The 22,159-nt window shown below is 43.6% G+C and overlaps 1 protein-coding gene across 3 annotated transcripts in view; it reads left to right on the top strand.

Annotated features, from left to right (window-relative positions):
• Nucleotides 1-4,145, top strand: part of UTP25 (UTP25 small subunit processome component) — a 29,853-nt gene extending 25,708 nt beyond the window's left edge. For all 3 annotated transcript variants that reach the window (XM_007163976.2, XM_057555564.1, XM_057555567.1), the window contains one exon: nt 3,565-4,145. In XM_007163976.2, coding sequence (XP_007164038.2) covers nt 3,565-3,808 — 244 coding nt within the window. In that variant the 3' untranslated portion in view covers nt 3,809-4,145. The remainder of the gene's footprint in view (nt 1-3,564) is intronic.
• Nucleotides 4,146-22,159: the final 18,014 nt, after the last annotated feature.

Below are 22,159 nucleotides of genomic sequence, written 5' to 3'. Positions count from 1 at the left end.
TCTCACCCCCCGCCCCCAAATCCAGGACTTAGTTAAGAATCCTACATTGCATTTGCTTGACATGTGTCTTTAGTCTATTTTAGCAGTTCTCAAGCAGGAGCAGTTTTGCTCCCCAAGGGACATTTGGAAATACCTGGAGACATTTTTGGTTGGTACAGTTGGAGGGTTATTCTAGTGGTCTAGTGGTTCAAGCAGGTCAAGGCCTGGGTGCTGCTAGACGTCCTACAGTGCACAGGACAGCCCTTACAACAAAGAATTACCTGGCTTAAAATGGCAGTAGTGCCAGGGTTAAGAAACCCTGATCTAGAATAATTCTCTTCCTTTGTTCCTTGTTGTGATACTGATATTTTTTGAAGAGTACAGTCCAATTTCCTGTAGACTGTCCCACATCTGTATTTGTCTGTTTTCTTATTATTTAGATCAGTGTTCCCAAACTTTGCTACATATTAGAATCCCCTTGGGGAGCTTTTAAAAATCTGAATGCCCTGGTCATACCCCAGTATCAGTTAAATCATGGTGTTTGGGGATGGGGACCAATTATAGGTATTTTTAAAAAACAAATAGGTGATTCAGTGAGCGTCAGAGTTCGGGGACCAAAGATTTAAACATTATTTTAGTAAGAATTCTACATAGAGGATATTGTGTACTTCCCCCTGCATCTCCTCAAGAGGCCCAGGGTGTCAGTTTATCCCATTTTTGGTGATACTAAATGTAATCACTTGGTCAAGGTAGGTCTGCTAAATCTTTACATTGTAAAAAATACCTTTTCTGTGTAATTATAAGTAATCTTTAAGGTGTGTATAGCATCCTTTTTAATGGTTATGTAGTGTTACATTGTATGGGTATATAATTAACCCAGTTTCCTTTTAATGGGCATATTGATTTGTTTTCTGTTATTATATACAATAATGCCAAGAGCGTCCGTATGCATAGTTGATGGCATAGTTGCCTAGGCATTTCCTTAGGATAAATTTGGAAAGGAAAACTTATTTGTTCAAAAGCTGTACCCAGTTTAAAATTTGCTGTGTGTTGCCACTCCCATCTTCTCCCCTCCCTGCTAAAATACACACTCACAATAATTTATACTCTATTAGCCTATTTCTGTAAAACCCTGCTTTTTTCCAGTGACTTGATAGTCAAAATGATACCTCATGGTTTTAATGTCTTTGTCTTGCTCTTCTGTGTTTTTTGTAATTGTCAGTTGAATGTAGTGCCTGAGTAAGTAGTTGGCCTGGGCACACCTCTTCTGTCAGGCCACTAGTGTGGCAGTTGTGAATCTAGTTAGGATTTGGTTGTTACCATAGTTACCTTCTATTTACCACAGACTGCCAGTTCCTCTAGCAGACAGTGGCCCACTGTGGGGCCCGGAGCTGGAGGGCCTTGTCTCAGCGCCCTGCTCCCCTCTCAGCTTTCGCCACGCCCTGCACCCCTGTGCCGAGGGAGAGCCTTTCCCCACGCTCCTGCCCTTCCCCCAGCAGCAGGCTGCTCCTGCCCGCTCCTCCCCCAAGGCTTGAAGTGGGGCAGGTGTTCTCCTCCTGGTCCAGCTCAGATGCAGGCAGGTTCTGTCCATCCTGGGCTTTGGAGCTGGCGCTTTCTCAGGGTTCCTGCACCACCCTCCATGGTGACCAGCCTCTGCCTTGTTCTATGGGGGGTCTTGGTGGGAAAGAGTTCCCTGCTTCTCTGCGGTGGTGGTAAACATCTGCTTACATCAGTGCAGGATCTTGGGCTGAACAGGCTTCATGCCCTTTCCCCAGGACAGACTGCCCTTTTTACTGGATGTAAGTCTTGTGGGGGGGGATGGGGTGAGGGGGTTAACGCTCCTCCCTTAGGGCAGACAGTTTTGCTGCTTCTGACTCCACCCCAGCAGTTGACCTTTGCCCCTCTCATTGGCTTCAGGCTTTAGCTTCATATACAACATGGCTCTGGGAAGAGAGTGAGTTTTCATGTCTGCACCACCATCGGGGTGTCTCAGGTCTTCTGCCTTGCCTCCAGCCTCTCCAGGGCTCCCAGTGGAGACCTATGGAAAAGACCTCATGACTGTGAAGTAAAGGAGTGTCCGGGAATCCCAGGGATTCTGAACTGTCATGCAAGCCCATAATTGTCCTTTAAGAACTTGTTAGAAGTGTAGCTTTTTTCTTCCTACCCACTTTCTTAGCAGCTGCCCTCTTCCCCACTGTGCTCTGCCAAGGGTGAAGTGGTTCATATGTCCTGTCTTTCTTCAGACGATCTTGTCACTCTTTGGAATTCAGTCAGTGATGGGCTGAAGCTGGCTCATACCAGCTCTTAAGGTATGGTTGCACATCTCTTCCCAGTTCCAAGTTCAGCAACGTGACACTGGTAGCTTGAAATGGAGTATTTACACCACAGAAATTGGCAAATGCTTCAAATCAGCACCTGTCCTCCCCCACTGAGAATCCGTTGTTAAACACACACCAGGGCACCGCTGAATCAGTTCACTTGGTTGCCCCGTGACATCAGCTATCTAGGCTCAGGAAAAGGAACACTGTTGTAAATTATCTTTTTCTTGTTAGCATGGGAGCAGTATTCTCTTGAGTTTTCTACATACTAAGCAGAAATGGAACTCTCTGTTTGTTTTTGTTTGTTTTGATAACTACTGAGACAGAACTGTGTTTTTTCAACGTCATTAACCATTAGAATTCCTTTATGGAAAGAGGATGTGGAAAGATGAACCAAGTAATGGACTGCAGTTATATTTTGGAAGAGGAGGGTCTCCAGAGAGATCAGGATGAGCCAAGGGATAAAAAGACAAGGAAAACTTATCATCCATGAATAAAATAAAATTCCCGAGGGAGTCTGACATCAGCCCTGTATGAGAGTCTAGCAGGAAAAATCAGAACCTTGTCAATGTATAAAATCTTTGGTCATGGAGCCCAAGAGGGAATGACTGACCTCAACCTGAACCGTAAGGCGAGTCCCTAGGGTCTGCACGCCCACCCCCTCAACCATGCAACCCTGTGCAGCAGGGAAAGAAGCAAGGAAGCTGTTGAAATTAATTGCCTTCCCATAATGCCTAATGGGTCCTCGGGCAGGATTTTGTAAATGGGTGAACTTGGGACATCTGCCATGGAGTTAACATGTCTACAGAATGACAAGAAAAGACTAATGGGAGTGCATTTACAGTTTATGCAGTTTATTTTATGTACTGGGTCTGACCTCATCTCCATTATAGAACACTGTTTTGCCTGATTATAATGAGGATAATGTTAAATTGGAAATGCCTGCTTTTCAAATTTTCTGCGACAGATTTCTAATTCTTGCCTACTATTCTTCCCCACCCTACCTCAGTCTGCTCAGATTAGGCTCAAGAAGTGCAAATTCATTTTATCATTATCTTAAGCCAAACATTAGGAATTCAAATACGTTGTCACAAAAAATGAGCCCCTCCAGCTCAAATTAGAGTAACTTTTGGTCTGGGTGTTATTTGTGCCATGGTCCTTCTCCTTGCATGAAACAGCGAGAGTGACTATGTCCCTGTAAAACTCTTCGGTGGCTTTTCCATAAACTTTCTCGTGTAGACATAGCCTCTCTTTCTCCTTCTAACAGATACACAATAAAAGGCATCAGGAACCTGATTTTCTACGAACTGCCAACATATCCCCACTTCTACAGTGACGTCTGTAACATGCTGCAAGCCACCACCAGAGGAGAGGAAGCTGCCTGGACCTGCACTGTCCTCTACTCCAAGTACGATGCCCAGAGGTTGGCTGCTGCGGTCGGCGTGGAGCGGGCTGCGCACATGCTGCAGTCCAAGAAGAACGTCCACCTCTTCATTACTGGAGAGAGATGAGAATTGGTTGGACAGGAAATGGTGTTTGGTGTGATATGTCATGCTTGATTCTTTGTCACTTGGACCTGATTCTGATCACTTACACAAAGGAGGGCTGCAACAAGGAAGGAGCACCAGGCAGGTTCTTATCAGATACTTCCTTCTTTTCAGATCATATATACCTGAAAAGTTCAGTGTAAACCAGATTTTGGTAAAACCCATCTTTCAGAGGTCAGAGGAGAGCTCATGGGACTCTGAGAAGTTGATAGAAGGAATCTTCTACTTGTGAATTTTGTTGTACGCCATAAATTCTTTTGTTGTGATTTCACCTCTAATTTATTACACTGGGTAAATTCTTTCAGATTTGCCTGTTTCTATTTGACACCTTCTTAAAGTGAGGCATGCATTTCTTTGCTTGTGAGAACTGGTTATGAGAAATTGGAATACTTCTTGCTGTTGAATATCATCTTAGTTTTGGATCGCACAGGTTTTGCAAAACTGTTATTTTTCCCCAGCCAAACTTTTTTAAACCTTAAATATTCTATTTTAATTCAACCTAGAAGAGCACATTCGTTCACTGATCTTTTTTAACTCCTAAATGTTTTAGTGAAAATATATACTTAAAAAATCACATTATATAAAATAACATTAATTTCTACTTTATTTCAAGAAATAATTTTGTGAAATTCTTGATGTCGCAAATTCATCTTCAACATCACTGTCTTCATTGCTATAGTCATTTTTTAAGTCATATAACATAAAAAGGAAAAGAAGTTACACTTTTAAAAACATTTTTAGGGAGTTCCCTGGCGGTCCAGTGGTTTGGGCTCGGTGCTTTCACTGCCGAGGCCCAGTTTCAGTTCCTGGTCAGGGAACAAAGATCCTGCAAGCTGCGTAGCGCGGCCAAAAAAAAAAAAAAATTTGAACTATTCTCAGAAAAATTACAAATTCAGAACCTGCATCATCTGAAAATAAATTGCCAAGTTGCTGGGCCTGTCACTCCTAAAAATCACTCCTGAATTTAGTATGTATTTCATGTAAACAAGGACATTTTTCTATGTAACCTCAAAACAACCGTCAAATCAGGAAATTGCCACTAATCCTTGGGCCCCATTCAGATTTTGCCAAATGTCCCAGTAATAACCTTTATAGCAAAAGGATGCAGTTCAGAGTTACATACTGCTTTGAGTTGTCATGTCTCTGTAGTGGCCTTTATTCTGAATGGTACCTCAGCTTTTTCTTGGCTTTCTTGACCTTGACACTTTATTTTTTTAATTTTTAAAAATTTTTAAATTTTTTTTAACATCTTTATTGGAGTATAATTGCTTTACAATGGTGTGTTAGTTTCTGCTTTATAACAAAGTGAATCAGCTATACATATATCCCCATATGTCCTCCCTCTTGCGTCTCCCTCCCAACCTCCCTATTCCACCCCTCTAGGTGGTCACAAAGCACTGAGCTGATGTCCCTGTGCTATGCGGCTGCTTCCCACTTGCTATCTATTTTACACTTGGTAGTATATTATAAATCCATGGCACTCTCTCACTTCGTCCCAGCTTACCCTTCCCCCTCCCCATGTCCTCAAGTCCATTCTCTACGTCTGCGTCTACCTAGCCTGCCCCTAGGTTCTTGAGAAACTTTTTTTTTTTAGATTCCATATATATGTGTTAGCATACGGTATTTGTTTTTCTCTTTCTGACTTCACTCTGTATGACAAGTCTCTAGGTTCATCCACCTCACTACAAATAACTCAATTTCATTTCTTTTTATGGCTGAGTAATAGAGGTTGACGCTTTAGAAGATTACAGGCCAGTTATTTTGGATGGTGTTTCCTGTCAGATTAGGTTAGGTTAAGTTTAGTTTATGCGTCTTTGGCAGGAGCAGCGATTAGGTTAGGTTAAGTTTAGTTTATGCGTCTTTGGCAGGAGCAGCATAGAAGCGATGCTGCGTCCTCCTTGCTGCATCTCTTCAGGCGGTGCATGATTTCCACCTGTCCCATCATTGTGACACTAACTGACCACTTGTTTAAGGTGGTGCTTGCCAGACTTGTTCCCTATAGAATCACTCATTCCCCCTTTATTAATTTATATTAATATTACGAGTATGGATTCTTCATTTTTTATTCAGTGGGTTATAATTGGTTATTATCGTTAATCCTTTAGATGCTTAAATGGTCTCAGATATGGCCAGCAGGAACACCTTCAGGCTGGCTCCTGTGTCTTCTTGACACATCCCCCTTTTTCTTGGGCATTTCTTTATTTTCTGACACTATAAGACATTCCAAGTTTGTCTGGTACTTTCCCTATTCCAGCCCTGCTTTCTTTAGTGGAAAATTACCTTGAAGCGAAGATTTGAGTGCTAAGTGTACTCAGTACTATTGTGGAGCCGCTGGTCCCAGGCCATCTCCGTGGTCAGAGTTTGGGAATATCTGCATGTGTGTATATGTATACACATACCTATGTGCCCTCGACATCTAAATTTATTTCTGTATCCATATAATGAAAACCATGAATTTACACCATACCTCCAATTTCAGACTGACAACACAGGGTTCCTTTTGTTTTCTCCCTTTCCAAACTTGTAACTCCCTTCTCAGATTGTGAGACATGTGGCTCCCATTAGGCTCAATGGAACAACCCGTATTGGTACAGATTTTCTTCCTCTTGGACATGCTTAAAATTGCTCATCAGAAAAAAAAAAAAGTGAGATCACTTTTGGGGTACTTTTCCTGCTAGATATTTAAATAGACATTTTTATTTCTCTCTCGACATGGAGAGTAGAACTATTCATTCCATATATAGATGGGTTCCTAAAGTTTTGCAAATTTATAGGCTTAAGCCAGCCAAACTCATGCTACAAAGAACATTTTTTTTAATATATATTTTTAAGATGGAGTATAGTTGATTTACAATGTTGCATTAGTTTCAGGTGTACAGCAAAGCAAATCAGTTATACATACACATGTATCCACTCTAAAGAGAACTGTTTTATCCATAGAGTGCCCTGTGGTTATTGGCATATTTGTGCTGTGTTTACCATAGAGCCTGTGTATTATGAGAAAAGAAACGAGTTATTTGCCTAGTTCAGAGATATGAGGAAGAAGGGACTCTGATTACCCCCATCTTCTATTTCCATATTCTTTTCCCTGTGCATTGTAGCTACTTCATGGCTTTCATTATCACTATTCACAAGACTCTCAAATCTCCATCTTCTCTGGACCTCCACTCACATGTGAGCCTGGATTTCAAGTCTATGATATAGCCCCAGAAATACATATTTTTTTAAGCATCCCTACTGATTTTAATGCTAGCTTATAGCCAGCTAACTGCTTCTCGCCTACAGAGAACACTGAGGGTTTCAAGTGCGAACCAAGCCGTATTGCCTCTGTTCCTGGCTCAGCACCTGGGAAAGAAGGTAAGCCTCGGCAGTGGCCCTGGCTCCTGAGTTGATGGCAAAGAGTTGACTTTTTGGAGTGGTTTCATTAAAAGCATGCCTTAACATCAGGTCTCTCACTCACACAAAATAAGGGAGAGAAGAGGGTCTACTGGACCACGGATAATAACACCTGAGCTGGAATTATACAGAATGTTGATATTTCTTATCAAGGCTCATCTTCAGTAAGCAAGTACCTATATAGTGCTGGTAGAAAATAGACAAAGGAATGATCCCAATCCTGGCAAGAGGTAGAATTTTAAGGTAGGAAAAGGAACTTAACCAGAAAGAGTTTAAAAATTTTTTTTTTCTTCCCATAGTAACAACTTAGCACTTTTCTCTTTGAGGGGAAAAAAGCTTTGAGTCATGAATGCTTTCTGCAGCTGGCTGCACCATATGCAGTATTCAAAAGACAAGAACTAGCTAATCACAGAGAACCAGCGGCAGCTTAACAGCCCTCTGCTGGCTTCCAAAGGGCTTATAATTGAGTGCAGATGGTCCCGGCAGGATGGGTATGAATCCCTGCTGACTCCTCACATCCCAGAGGGCCAAGGGGGGCTCATGAAGCCTCCCAGCCCTGATTGTGCCCTCGTGGGGGCCACTGAGGAAGGAGGGGAGGCAGATGGTGCGAGAGCCTGCTGGCTTCCTTCTGCCCAGCCTTCCCTCGGCTGCGTGAACAGATCTTCAGGCTGCAGAGTGTAGCTTTGATGAGTCTAGGGTCTCAAGATTACAGAAGGCCTGGGGTAAGGGAACAGGGTTGGGGGTTCTTTATAATCATTGGAAGAGCCTCATTGTGCAAGCTGCAGGTGGCTGCAGGGTGCCAGAGCCTCACTGAGGAGGGATGTGGTGGGCGTGCACAGACTGGTCCTTTCAGGGAGCGTCCTGCTGGGGGTGGGGCCCTCACAGCTGGCCCACCCTCTCCTTCCCCGCTCTCCTTCCCATCTCTTCCCCAGCTTCTCTTTAAAGGAGTTATGGTAGTCATCCTTGCACCATTCAAAAAAAGCTTTTCTGGCTTTTCTAGACAAACAGAATTCTAAACAAATTTCAGTCTCATTCAGAAAAACTTTTCTAGCTAAGTAGAATTCTAAACAAATTTCAGTCTGCTTTTAATACCAGAGTCAGTGAATTGGGAGTAGATACACAGATAATCCAAAATTCATGTAGTCTTTGGAAGGGGAAAGAGAAAACAGCTCCCTCTCCTTTCCTTGGGGCCTCGCCATCCCTCCCACGTGAATCTACCACATCTAGCTGACAGCACAAAGTGCATTTCTTTCTAAAGACTTGTATTTCTTCCTCTTATACCATATGCTCCAGCCAGAGCTGCAATAAAATTCTATGTCTTTTATGTCCTGTTTCTGAGCTGAACACGTGTTCCTGTCCCCTCATCGTTTGCCTTGTTTCTGTGAGGACCCTCCTTTCTTCAGATGTGGGAAGGAGTTCCCTCTGCATTGCTTGCATTTCAGTATAATCCCTGGATTTGCCTTTCACCTCTGGCCACGTTGCCATCATTCCTGTGGGAGGTGAGAGCATGAGAAAGAACAGAGGTCTGGGCCTCAATCAAACGGGCTGGCTGTCTCAGTAGTTGAGTCCTATGCGCCAAAGGAGTCAGGGCTGAGATTGGATTGCTGCCAGGCTTGCTCGCCCTGCACAGAGAAATCTGAACCTGGTGGGCAGCCCCACCCAGGTGTCACCCTCACTGCTGGGAGGAACACCTGCACTTGCTTGTCCTCCCGGCTCCCGCAGTGGGCGGGGCATGGCACAGTCCTGGCCAAGTTGTCATGGTCTTCAGGCTGGGGCCTCTGCAGCTGGCTGCGACCGGTGGGAGCTGTAGCCTCGGCTCACACAGGGAAAGGAGGCAGTCTTTGCTGCTTGGCTGATTTGGAAGCTGTGCCGAATTCCTGCCCATCTGTTCTCCCAACTGAGCCAAGGCCAAAGCTGTCTAGCTCTTGCCAACCCAGGGAATGACACGGAGCCCTGTATCCTGCAGCCCTCGTTCTCACTGCCCTCTGCAGCCCCTCTCATCTGTCAGTTTGACTCCCCACAGAGATGGCCCTGGGCTCACAGCTGCTGTTTGCCCACAGATGTTCATGGGTTTCTGCCTTTTATGTTTCCATCATTTTTCAAAACCGGCCCCGAGCTGGGTGCTGGCACCAACCCACTGTGGCTCTGTGCACGTCCTCCTGGCCACCTCTCAGCTTTCTCATCTTTATAAAGTGGGGTACAACCTCCGCTATCCCGACAGAGGGACACGAGAGAAAGTAGAAGAGACTGCTGTTGTTTGCCCTGTACTCGCCTCCTACTTCCCTAGTAAGAGGACCCTGGATTTTATTGGGTGACAAAGTGCCCAGTCCCCCTTGCGGTAGGGTGTGGCCAGGGAAACGGGCACTAACCTTGGGGCAGACTCTTAGGAGAGCTCTTTGAAACTGGTAGGAACGCCACTTTTGCCTCTTGTTCTTCCCTTTTTCCTGCCTGCAACACAGAAGAGATGGTTGAAGCTCTAAAGGACAGAACTCTGTGCACAGAAGATGGTGGAGCCGAAAGACAGAAGGAGCCTGGCTCTCAGATCATATCCTGAAGCTGCCGTCCCAGCTCTGCATGGTCTCTCTTCACACTTTTCTCTGAAATCCTAAATCCCTCATTTGTTTCAGCCACTGAGGCCAGGCTGTATTGTTGGCCTCAGGCTGTATTGCCAAGTCCTAACTGCTACAGAGGACAAAAATGGGATCACAAGTCCTGAAGTCCAAAGGCTCTGCCTATTCTTTCTTCTTTCTTCTTGTCTCTGCAGGAACCAGCATAGGGGTTGTGCTTCAAGGTTGACGCCTGGCCATTTGGTGACAGTGCGGAGTGAGCGCTAAGGCATGTCTGGCTTTGTGCCATCACTTCCGGCATCTCCAATCCAACTGGATCTATAAGAATGAGGGAGGACATATGTCTTCTCACAGGGTTTATGGAAACTGATGGTAGCAGAAAAATAACTGGCAAGAAAACAGACTTCAATTCCCTGAAAGTTGGTGACCACCTGTTTTTCATTTCTTCAGGTGTACTTCAAAGCAAAATTAGGAAATGAGTCCGGATCCCCAGTTTGGTAGCAACTTAGAGGTCTTGTGGTCCAATCTGCCGCTTGACCCCTGAGTCGCCTATAGGTTGTCTCTGAGAGGCAGTCACCAGCCTTGCCTGAATGCTCTGAAGGATGAGCTAGTCGCTTGTGGCTTTTCGATCAGCTCTGCTCACTATACAGTGTGAAACCTCCATCCATCAGTCCTCTCTGTGTCTGAAGTGCCACAGTACAGGTCCTTCTCTTCCACTTGTTGACTCCCAGTGATTCGAAGACATCCACCGTGTCCTCCACGACACTTCGTTTTTCCAGGTCAATCATCCTTAGTTCCTTCAATGAATTTTTTTTTTTCTGAAAAGTTAATCTTTACCTTTGGTCTTCTTATTAGAAAACAACCCCTGCTCATTTAGCAGACAAGTCACGCAGTGGAAAACAATAAAAAATCAAAAATATACCTACTTGGTGATAATGGTTATTAACATCTTGGTATGTTTCCTCCCAGATTTCTTTCTGCATTAATAACAATAATAATAATAATAGCCCACAGTTTATATAGAGACACTTCCATTACAAGGTGGTTTTGTCAATAATCTGTTTAGCACAGTGCCTGGCACATTACACTACAAGGTAACATTTTTGGAAGCACTTATGTGCCAGAAACTCTTCTAAACTCTTCACGTGTATTAAATCAGTTAATCCTCACACACTCATCTGAAGTAGGCACCATCATTTTCCCTGTTCTATAGGGGAATCAGAGGCTTACAGATGTGAAGGAACTCACTTAGTAACAGCTAGGGAATATTACTCAGCCATAAAAAGAAACGAGGGCTTCCCTGGTGGCGCAGTGGTTGAGAATCCGCCTGCCAAGGCAGGGGACACGGGTTCGAGCCCTGGTCTGGGAGGATCCCACATGCCACGGAGCAACTAGGCCCGTGAGCCACAATTACTGAGCCTGCGCATCTGGAGCCTGTGCTCCGCAACAAGAGAGGCCACGATAGTGAGAGGCCTGCGCACCGCGATGAAGAGTGGCCCCTGCTTGCCACAACTAGAGAAAGCCCTCGCACAGAAACGAAGACCCAACACAGCCATAAATAAATAAATAAATAAATAAATAAATATTAAAAAAAAAAAAAAAGAAACGAAATGGAGTTATTTGTAGTGAGGTGGATGGACCTAGAGTCTGTCATACAGAGTGAAGTAAGTCAGAAAGAGAAAAACAAATACCGTATGCTAACACATATATATGGAATCTAAAAAAAAAAAAAGGTTCTGAAGAACCTAGGGGCAGGACAGGAATAAAAACACAGATGTAGAGAATGGACTTGAACATGGGGAGGGGGAAGGGTAAGCTGGGACAAAGTGAGAGAGTGGCATTAACGTATATACACTGCCAAATGTAAAATAGCTAGTGGGAAGCAGCTGCATAGCACAGGGAGATCAGCTCAGTGCGTTGTGACCACCTAGAGGGGTGGGATTGGGAGGGTGGGAGGGAGATGCAAGAGGGAGGGGATATGGGGATATATGTATACCTATAGCTGATTCACTTTGTCATACAGCAGAAACTAACACAACATTGTAAACCAATTATACTCCAATAAAGATGTTAAAAAAAAAACAGGACTGTCATACAGAGTGAAGTAAGAGAAAAACATATCATATTAACACATATATGTGGAATCTAGAAAAATGGTATAGATGATCTTATTTGCAAAGCAGAAATAGAGACACGGGGACTTCCCTGGTGGCGCAATGGTTAAGAATCCGCCTGCCAATGCAGGGGACACGGGTTCGAGCCCTGATCCAGGAAGATCCCACATGCCGCGGAGCAACTAAGCCCGTGCGCCACAACTACTGAGCCTGAGCTCTAGAGTCCATGAGCCACAACTACTGAGCCCACGAGCCACAACTACTGATGCCCGTGCGCCTAGAGCCCATGCTCCGCGACAAGAGAAGCCACCGCAGTGAGAAGCCTGTGCACCGCAACGAAGAGTAGCCCCAGCTCACCGCAACTGGAGAAAGCCCGCGCGCAGCAACGAAGACCCAATGCAGCCAAAAAAATAAAAAATAAAATAAAATAAAGTAAAAATTTTAAAAATAAATAAAAAATTAAAAAAAAAAAAGAAATAGAGACACGGATGTAGAGAACAAATGTATGGTTAGCAAGGGAGAAGGGGTGGTGGTGGGATGAATTCGGAGATTGAGATTGACATATATACACTATTTTTTTTTAATCTTTTTTTAAACATCTTTATTGGAGTATAATTGCTTTACAATGGTGTGTTAGTTTCTGCTTTATAACAAGGTGAATCAGCTATACATATACATATATCCCCATATCTCCTCCCTCTTGCGTCTCCCTCCCAACCTCCCTATCCCACCCCTCTAGGTGGTCACAAAGCACCAAGCTGATCTCCCTGTGCTATGCAGCTGCTTCCCACTAGCTATCTGTTTTACATCTGGTAGTATATATAAGTCCATGCCACTCTCTCACTTCATCCCAGCTTCCCCTTCCCCCTCCCCATGTCCTCAAGTCCATTCTCTATGTCTGTGTCTTTATTCCTGTCCTGCCCCTAGGTTCTTCATAACCATTTTTTTTTAAGATTCCATATATATGTGTTAGCATATGGTATTTGTTTTTCTCTTTCTGACTTACTTCACTCTATGACAGTCTCTAGGTCCATCCACCTCACTACAAATAACTCAATTTCGTTTCTTTTTATGGCTGAGTAATATTCCATTGGACATATATACACTATTAATACTATGTATAAAATAGATAACTAATGAGAACATACTGTATAGCACAAGGAACTCTACTCAGTGCTGTGTGGTGACCTAAATGGGAAGAAAATCCAAAAAAAGGGGATATATGTATATGTATAGCTGATTCACTTTGCTGTACAGCAGATACTAATACAACATTGTAAAGCAACTATACTCCAATAAAAATTAATTAAAAAAATAATAACAGGATTTGAACCCAGGTAGTATGATTCCCCCAAACCCACATTGTTTTTCACTAGTTGATGCTTCTCTAAAACAAAACCAAAAAAGCACTCAACAGATTGTAGCTATTATTATTACTACCCCTTTAAAAGGAGAGATCTGAAATTGTGGAACTCTTAAAAAGACAGAGGATTATAATACTTTCTTGGTGGTGGTAGCGTTGTTATAAACAAACGCTAATTAAGTTGTTTTGTATGCCATCCTTCTGGATTGTATGACATTCTAAAGGGCAATCTAGGCTTCTGAGAAGCTTAATGCCTCATATAGCACATGATTATTGAAGGCATATTTTTAACTTGTTTGCTGCTCTGTTTATCCTTGGTCCATCGAGCTTTACCCAGAGAAATTAAATTCTTAATATCAGGCCAAATAAAAATTAAGAAGATACCTTTTCTTGGAACATGCACCTACACGGAAAAACAGCATAACAGTGTTTAAAATCATGGGCACTGAAGCAAGGCTGCCTGGGTTCAGATTTGTGCTTTGCTACTTTCTAGTGATTTTTATGAAATTCCTTAAACTCTCTGTGTCTCAGTAGCCACCTCTGTAAAATGGGCTTATGGTAATAGTAATACCTGTCTCTAGAGTTGTTATAATAATTAAGTTACTTAATCCATGCAGGGCACTTAGAACTGCTTGGCACATAGTCACCGCTCAGTCAGTCTGAACTAGTATTACATACAGACCTTCCGTCCCACAGTACAAAGCTAAAAGAAAACAAAGGAAGGTCGTGGGGCATCAACTTCTGTTTTGGGTTATTCTTGCCTATAAGCCTTATTCTTTTTAAGTGAGTGAAAAAGAAATTTTGAGAGAGAGGGCTTCAGAAAATAGCTGTGGGGATTTTACTCAGCAAATTCCAGGGCTTAAGGACGAGGAAGTGTGACATTTTAATGAGTTATAAACAGCAGGTGGCGCTGTAAACAAGTTCAGTAACAAGCTCTTCACCTCCCCTCTGGCTGCCTCTGGGCTGCCACTGCCCTGTGCCCTCCTGAGCTGAAGAGACCCAGAAACCCAAGCCTCTTTTGTTTTCTTCTTCTTGTTGAAACAATTCCAACACATCATAGGAAATATGAAAATTCAAAGACAGTTACAAAAACTTGTGGTATAATTTAATTGTTTATAAGTTAACACCTTTTAAAAATGATTCCACAAATAACATGTTTATTTCAGGAAACAGTTTGTATAGAGCAGTGTACATTATGTTTTAAGAAATGGAAAATCACTACTAGGTGCAATCCATAATTAAACTCACAAATAACTGTTAAAAATTAACATTTTAAACACAAACCCAAAATTATAATAACTTGATGAATAACTTCCTTTGGAAATACAACCAAATTTGTATGTATGAGGCCCAAGTCAAATGGTCCCCTGCTTCCCCTTCACCAAGCTCTGGCTACACCTTTTGTGCAGAGGAAAGATTGGGCACATGACTTGGAATTCTGGTTGCTTGTCTGAACCTTCATTATGGGGGGGGCGGGGCGTCAGAGTTTTCCTCATAGAGAAAACTGCTAGGTACTTTCCTAGCCTCTTATCCACCCACCTCTTCCAGGCCTGGCTTGTCACTCACTACCTTCTTGAGACTGTCCATTTCCATACCTGCCCCAGAGCAGATGCCCTCCTAACACTTCCTCCCTCTTTTGTCCTCCTCTTGGGAACAGTATTTACCAGACCAAAAGATAGCAGGAGGCCATGGGGAAAGAGAAGTAAGTTAATAGTTATTGAACACCTACTATGGGCCAGGAACTGTCCTGGGTGCTTTATCTGCATCATCTCATAACAACCGTAAACCTAGTATCTGTCACCATTTTTTTCATGTGAGGGAAACATGCTTGGAGAAATTAGATATCTAAGTCTTCCAAAGTTAAACAGCTAGTTAGTGGCCAATGCTGCATGTTTTTTCTGTCATCCCCATGTGATTGAGAAGTCAGGACCAGTGGCTCAGATGGAGATGAATCTGCAGGGGATTCTCTCTTTCAGTCTGTGGCAACGTCTGGTCCATTTTATTAGCACAGCAACTCTTAAGCATGAACTCTTCTCTCTGACTCCCTTCCCACGGCTTTACTTAGTTCAGGCCTTTGTTAGCCTCTTCCTGTGGTACAGTCCAGACTTTGGAACCTGCTAGCTTAGGCTTTAATCCCAGCTTTACCTTTTACTGGGTGTGTGACCTTTGTCAAGTTGCTTGCCTTTGTCTTACCTCAGTTTCCTTATTTGTAAGATGGAGATAATGACATCTTTCTTAGAGAGTAGAATTGTGAGGTTGAAATGAAACCACATAAGTACTTGTAGATCTCATCAAATCCCATTCTCTCCCTTTTGCTTGGACTGCCCACTGATTCATCCATGCTACAAATATGTACTGTGCACCCACCATGGGCCAGGAATTCTTTTGGGCACTTAGGATAGACCTGCTTCCTGCACTTGGAGAATTAGAGTGCATGGGGGAGACAGAAAATAAACAACCAGAAGCTAGATAAAAATATAATTTCCGATGGTGCTAAATGCTGGAAGAAAATAGAGCAAGGTCAATGGATGGAGATCTTTGGCCATCCTGTTTCCTCTGCATAGAATGCTCTGTCGCCACTGTGGAACTCTTACCTTTCAAGACCCCCTTCAAATGATCCCCTCTGTGAAATCATCACGGCTCACTATCAAATTTAATCATGGCCTCTCTAGACTTTCCCACTGGCTGTCCAAATCTATCTGTGGGACCGAGGACAACCACCCTGTCTTACTCCTTGTTGCACTTTCCAAACCGCTGTCCACCCTCAAGGAAAGCTCCTTGGGTATACTGCAGAGGAGAGCTGGCACTATCACCCCGAGAAACTACCTGACGTGCCAGTTTGCGGGTGGCAAATCCTCGCGTGCGGAGAGAAAAGAAAGGGAGCGGACATCCTGGAACCTCTGCAGGGACCAAAGGAACAACCTTCCAAACAAATGACAGAATGAAACATCCGCACTGTGGTGTATGGGTGTAGGTGTGGGCGTGTCTGCCTCAGAGGCAGGGATGAAGGCTTGACAGGAGGGGGAAACCTACATTTTCTAGCAGGAGGGACACTGGTTCTCTTTTCTCTAAAAAGCCCAAGAAGGCTTCCCTCAAGAAGCTGGCTTTCCGGGAGCCACTGGAATGAAGGCCCTGTACATTAAGGACACTGGGGGCTATGAGTCCACCTGACCCTCACTGACCCCCTCAGCCACCTGGGTCACCCATGCTCCAGCACCACGGTGGCAGATCCATCCTTTTTCATTAGGTACTCAGAGTCTGAGCACAGCTTCCCCCTGGGGTCCTAATCATTTCCTAGAAAGTGGCCACCCTGCACCCTGGGATTGGAGGCTTTGCCTTTTTCCTTTCCACCTCCAGCTACACGGGGTGAGGAGGTGTGTTTGACAGGAGGAATGGATGTGTCTACAACACCTGTCACAGAGTTCTTCCCAGCCACTGGGTGTGGGCAGGGAGGTGTCCTGGTTTTGTTCTGTCTGTTATGAAACCTCAGGCAAAGACAAAATCAAGCTGTGCTGACTCAGCTCCTGTGGTCAGAAAAGCAGCTTGGGGCTCTTGGGCACAGCAAGGAATGTAACCCAGCAGCCATCGCTTGTAGGATTGCTTGATCCCCCCCCAGGAATCTGAGTTTAGAGGAGATACCAGCCGAGTCCTGGGCTTGCTCCCTCCATGACAGAATTCCAGCTGCACCGCCCCTGAGATCCAGCTCGCAAGCGAGGACACTGTGGCACTTCCCTTAAACTGCATCAAAACAAAGCAGTTTTGGTGACTTACCCAGATACTAATTTATGCTCTGTTTTCATTGCTGTAGATGTTCTTGTCAATTCCCACCAAGAAGTTAGCATTCCTTTGTGTTTCTCTGCCTTGGGGAGCATTGGGGGGAAGGTGAAGCAGCATTTTCTAGGCCAAGAGAACTTTGTTGGCTGGTCCCGGAGGTAGAGGACATTGAGGCTGGGCTTGGAGGAAAAGAGGCAGAAGCAGCCAAAGGAAAAGAGTATTGAGGGCTTCTTCCAGACAGGGAAGGGTATTGCAAAGACCCCCTGTGCCCAAGCCTGGTCCAAAAGCAATGCAACTGCTCTCTTTCAGAGATCACACAAGTCTGGAAAGTGAGCAGGTCAACAGAGGCCAGAGTGACTGAAGACCAGTTCAGAAGGCCTTTCCTCGATGTTGTAGACTGTAAGATTCTGTAAGACCTTTGCACAAATCTGGAAAGGGGAGGGAGGCCCAGCTGTGACTGAGATTGAATTTCTAGGCAACTCAGAAGCATGAGGTTCCGTACAGATTCAATCTGTTTTGAAGAAATAAAATGAAACTGATATTGTTTATAATTCTAAATTTTATGGAGCAGGGAATTCCCTGGCGGTCCAGTGGTTATGACTCTGCGTTTTCATTGCCAAGGGCCTGGGTTTGATCCCTGGGGATCGGGGAACTAAGATCCCACAGGCCATGTGGCATGGCCAAAAATATAAAAATATAAAATTAATTTTATGGAGCAGAATGTATACTTGAATCAAAATATTAGTATAGCACCCCATACACTCTTCCTATGAGTGAACAATAGGGCAGAACTGGGAAGCAAAACCCCAAGTGGGACTCAAGTAGCCTTATTCTCAGCCTTCTAAAAAAAGTGGGGGTGGGGAAGAATTAGGACCGAGGTGGAGGAGAAAGGTGAGCAACAGACATTCTGGAATGGGGAGGTTTTAGTTTGCCAGGGCTGCCATAACAAAATGTCACAGACGGGGTGGCTTAAACAACAAATATTTATTTTCAATTCTGGAAGCTCAACATCTAAGATCAAGGTGTCTGCAGAGTTGATTTCTTCTGAGGCCTCTCTCTTTGGTTTGTAGGTGACTCTTTTTTCTCTGTGTCTTCGTATGGTCCCTCTGTGTCTGTCTGTGTCCTAATCTCTTCTTCTTTTTTTTTTTATACATCTTTATTAGAGTATAACTGCTTTACAATGTTGTGTTAGTTTCTGCTGTACAACAAAGTGAATCAGCTAGATGTATACATATATCGCCCATATCCCCTCCCTCTTGTGTCTCCCTCCCACCCCTCTAGGTCATCGCAAAACACCGAGCTTCTCTCCCTGTGCTATGCAGCAGCTTCCCACTAGCTACCTATTTTGCATTTGGTAGTGTATATATGTCAGTGCTACTCTCTTACTACATCCCAGCCTCCCCTTCCCCCCTGTGTCCTCAAATCCATTCTCTACACTGCATCTTTATTCCTGCCCTGCCACTAGGTTCATCTGTACCATTTTTCTACATTCCATATATATGTGTTAGCATATGGTATTTGTTTTTCTCTTTCTGACTTACTTGACTCTGTGTGACAGTCTCTAGGTCCATCCGCCTCATTACAAATAACTCAACTTCATTCCTTTTTATGGCTGAGTAATATTCCATTGTGTATATGTGCCACATCTTCTTTATCCATTCATCTGTCGATGGACACTTAGGTTGCTTCCATGTCCTAGCTATTGTAAATAGTACTGCAGTGAACATTGTGGTACATGTCTGTTTTTGAATTATGGTTTTCTCAGGGTATATGCCCAGTAGTGAGATTGCTGGGTCATATGGTAGTTCAATTTTTAGTTTTTTAAGGAATTTGCATCCTGTTTTCCATAGTGGCTGTATTAATTTACATTCCCAACAACAGTGAAGGAGGGTTCCCTTTTCTCCACACCCTCTCCAGCATTAATTGTTCCTCTTCTTCTTATAAGGACATAAATCATAGTAGATTAGGGCCCACCCTAATAAAACCCATTTTATCTTAACCACCTTTTTAAAGGTTCTATCTCCAAATTAGTTACATCTTAAAGTACAGGGGGTTAGGACTTCAACAGATGGATTTGGGGGGAAACACGATTCAGCCCACAGCAGGTAGTCATGCCTGCTTTCTGTCTAGACCTTAATCTAAATATGGATTCACCAGTCTAGCTGAAGGAGGCCACACCTCCAGGAGAAAATAACTCCTGGGAAGAATAAATACAGGCCTCTGTAGGTATCATTACTAGAAGGGGAAGTTGAGAACCTGTCTCTTTTCAGCAGGTACTTTTGCCACTTTTACACTGGGCTACGGGGCTGGTGTGCACAGCTCAGCCCTGTTAGTCTCCATCCACCCATCCCCACTCTTTGTGTTTAGCCTGAGAGAAGCATTCTCATGTTTTAGTTTTCTTTCTCTAACTATTCTAAGAGAGCGTTTGTGGCTGCAAAAGGCAGCAAATATTTTGCTGCAGAAAAATACCTAAGTAAGCAAGCAGTCTTTAAGAAAATACCTTATTAAGCCATTTAGTGGGAAAACCTGGGTCCTATAAGATTGGTCCTAGGATGGAATTGTCAGGAGGGGACCAAAAGAGGGGGAAAGCTAAACTGGTATGAACGACATCTATGGGCTCCTAAGCGGGCGTCTCAGGCTTTCCTGTGGGTTCCAATGATGGGGAGTCCCAGCAGATGGGGAGTGACCATGAGGAAACATTCATTCTCCTGGCTCCTCCCTGATGGGCTGCTGAGAGGCAGTGACTGCTTTCACTCTGAAAACCACAGACCCTGTTGGCCACCCTCTGCTACTACAGCCCACTCTCTGGATTCCCTCCTCTTGCCCGTGGGACACTCCACCTTGTTAATTTCCCCTAACCCTTCCTACACCTTTGCGAATAGACCTTTCATTGATCTCTCCTTCATATCTCATCTAAATGTTCCATGGTTTCCTCTCAGGACTCAGAACTTCCCTATGTGCTAGGTACTGCTATAAATATAAACATACATCTTCCCTTTTTTATAAAAAGCTTTATTGAGATATAATTTATATACCATACAATTCACTCATTTAAAGTACACAATTCCATTGTTTTTAGAATATTCACAGATACGTGCAAACATCACCATGGTCATTTTTAGCACATTTCATCAACTTCACAAAGAAACCCCGTATCCTTTAGCTATCAACTCCTTTAGCAACCTCCATCCGCCTCAGCCCTAAGCAACCACTAATCTACTTTCTGTAGATTTCCCTATTCTGGACATTTCATATGAAAATATTCATATAGTATGTGGTCTTTTGTGACTGGCTTCTTTCATGTAGCATAATGTTTTCAAGATTCTTCCACATTATAGCATGTGTCAATACTCCATTCCTTTTTGTGGCTGAATAATATTCCATTCTATGGTTATACCATCTTTTGTTTATCCATTCATCAGTTGATCGACATTTAGATAGTTTTCACCTTTTTGCTACTATGAATAGTGCTGCTGTAAACATTCAGGTACAAGTTTTTTGTTTTCGTTTCTCTTGGATTGGAATTGCTGAGTCATATGGTAAATCTACGTTTAACCATTTGAAGAACTGCCAGACTGTTTTCCACAGGAGCTGCCCCATTTTGCATCTCTGAAGTAATGTAATCAGATTTCTCTACATCCTCACCAACAATTGTTATTATCTAAACTTTTAATTCTAGCCATCCTAATGGGTGTGAAGTAGTAGCTCATTGTGGTTTTGATTTGCATTTTCCTCATACCTAATTATGCCGAGCATCTTTCAATGTGCTTATTGGCATATATATCTTCTTTTATGCTAACAACTAGTTTATGAGGTAAGTGGCTTATTATCTCCATTTTACAGATGAGAAGACTGAGGCACAGTGAGATGAAGTGACTTACCTAAGGTATACAGCTGGTGAGGGTTAGACTAGGATATGAATTCCAGCAGGCAGTTTTCATGTCCCTAACCATTACACAACACTGCCTTTGCATAAAAGAACAAGAGCATTTGGGGGATAGCAGAGCAATAGGGCAGGATAGCCAAGGGACTTTTAAGAAGAGGAATATCTACTAGTCACTTTTAAATAGTTTATATGCTGCATATAAATCTCTTTCATCTCCATGTGCAAATGGTTGTTTTATGGAAAGGGGGCCAAGTTCTTTCATGCTTGGGTTAAAGCCAGGGTGAAAATAACAGAACAGTCATAAGATATAGGGCAGAGAACAAGAACTCAGCAGGGGCAGAAAGTTAGAGCCAGAGCTGAACAAGATCATATAGAGCCCCTAGTAATTCACAGAAATCTGGGAGAGGGCTCTCTCTTTGGAATAATCCAGGCAGTTGAAACAAGCCTTATCTGGATCTGAAGGGACTGGGAGACCCCAGCTGGGTTTCACTGATAAAGTAGTTTAGTGGAAGTATGGCCAGATGTGTGTCCACCTCCTCCCCACTCTACCCCAACCCAGTTCTTAGCCTCTTATCCAAATGGACATGTGGGTGCCAAAGCCCACTCTTTCCTCCTTCTCTCTTTGTATCAACAGTGAACACGCTGGCCTTTGTTTCTGACCTTGAAGAGACTGTACAATCAGCATCGTTCTCTAAAATATTTCTCAAAGATGGGCCTATAAAAATTCAGAGACGTTAGAGGACACCCCATTTAGAAGCTTTCTTCCCTTAAATTCATCCCAGGAATCTTCTCCCTTTTCGTCCAAGTACTCCCAGCCCCCCCCCCCCCCCCCCCACACACACACTCCTGGTTTACTGCCAGACTGCCTGATGATTCTCTCCGATGTGAGAGGCTAAGCAAGGTAACAAGAAGGGAGGAATGAGTCTGTGAATCAAGTATATTTTCTGAATTTCCATCCTGTATCCCCAGCATCTGTCTGCTGATTTATCAAGAGAACCAGCGATGGTTTAGGAATGATGGACAGTCCTCTGAGGAAGCAGTGCCAGAAGCATGATGAACAGAAATGCTGAACAAGATGCTGGCTGGAGGGGAAATCAATCTCCGAGGCCGATTAGTTTGGGTGAGAGCCAAGAGAGGCAGAAACTTGTTACAGCTACACTCATCTTTCTTGCTACCTTTTTTGTCTAGATCCTAGAATAAAATTAGATTAGCCTC

Source organism: Balaenoptera acutorostrata, chromosome 1 (assembly GCF_949987535.1).
Source record: "Balaenoptera acutorostrata chromosome 1, mBalAcu1.1, whole genome shotgun sequence".
Classification (NCBI taxonomy): domain Eukaryota; kingdom Metazoa; phylum Chordata; class Mammalia; order Artiodactyla; family Balaenopteridae; genus Balaenoptera; species Balaenoptera acutorostrata.
This window is presented reverse-complemented; position numbering and strand designations above follow the sequence as displayed.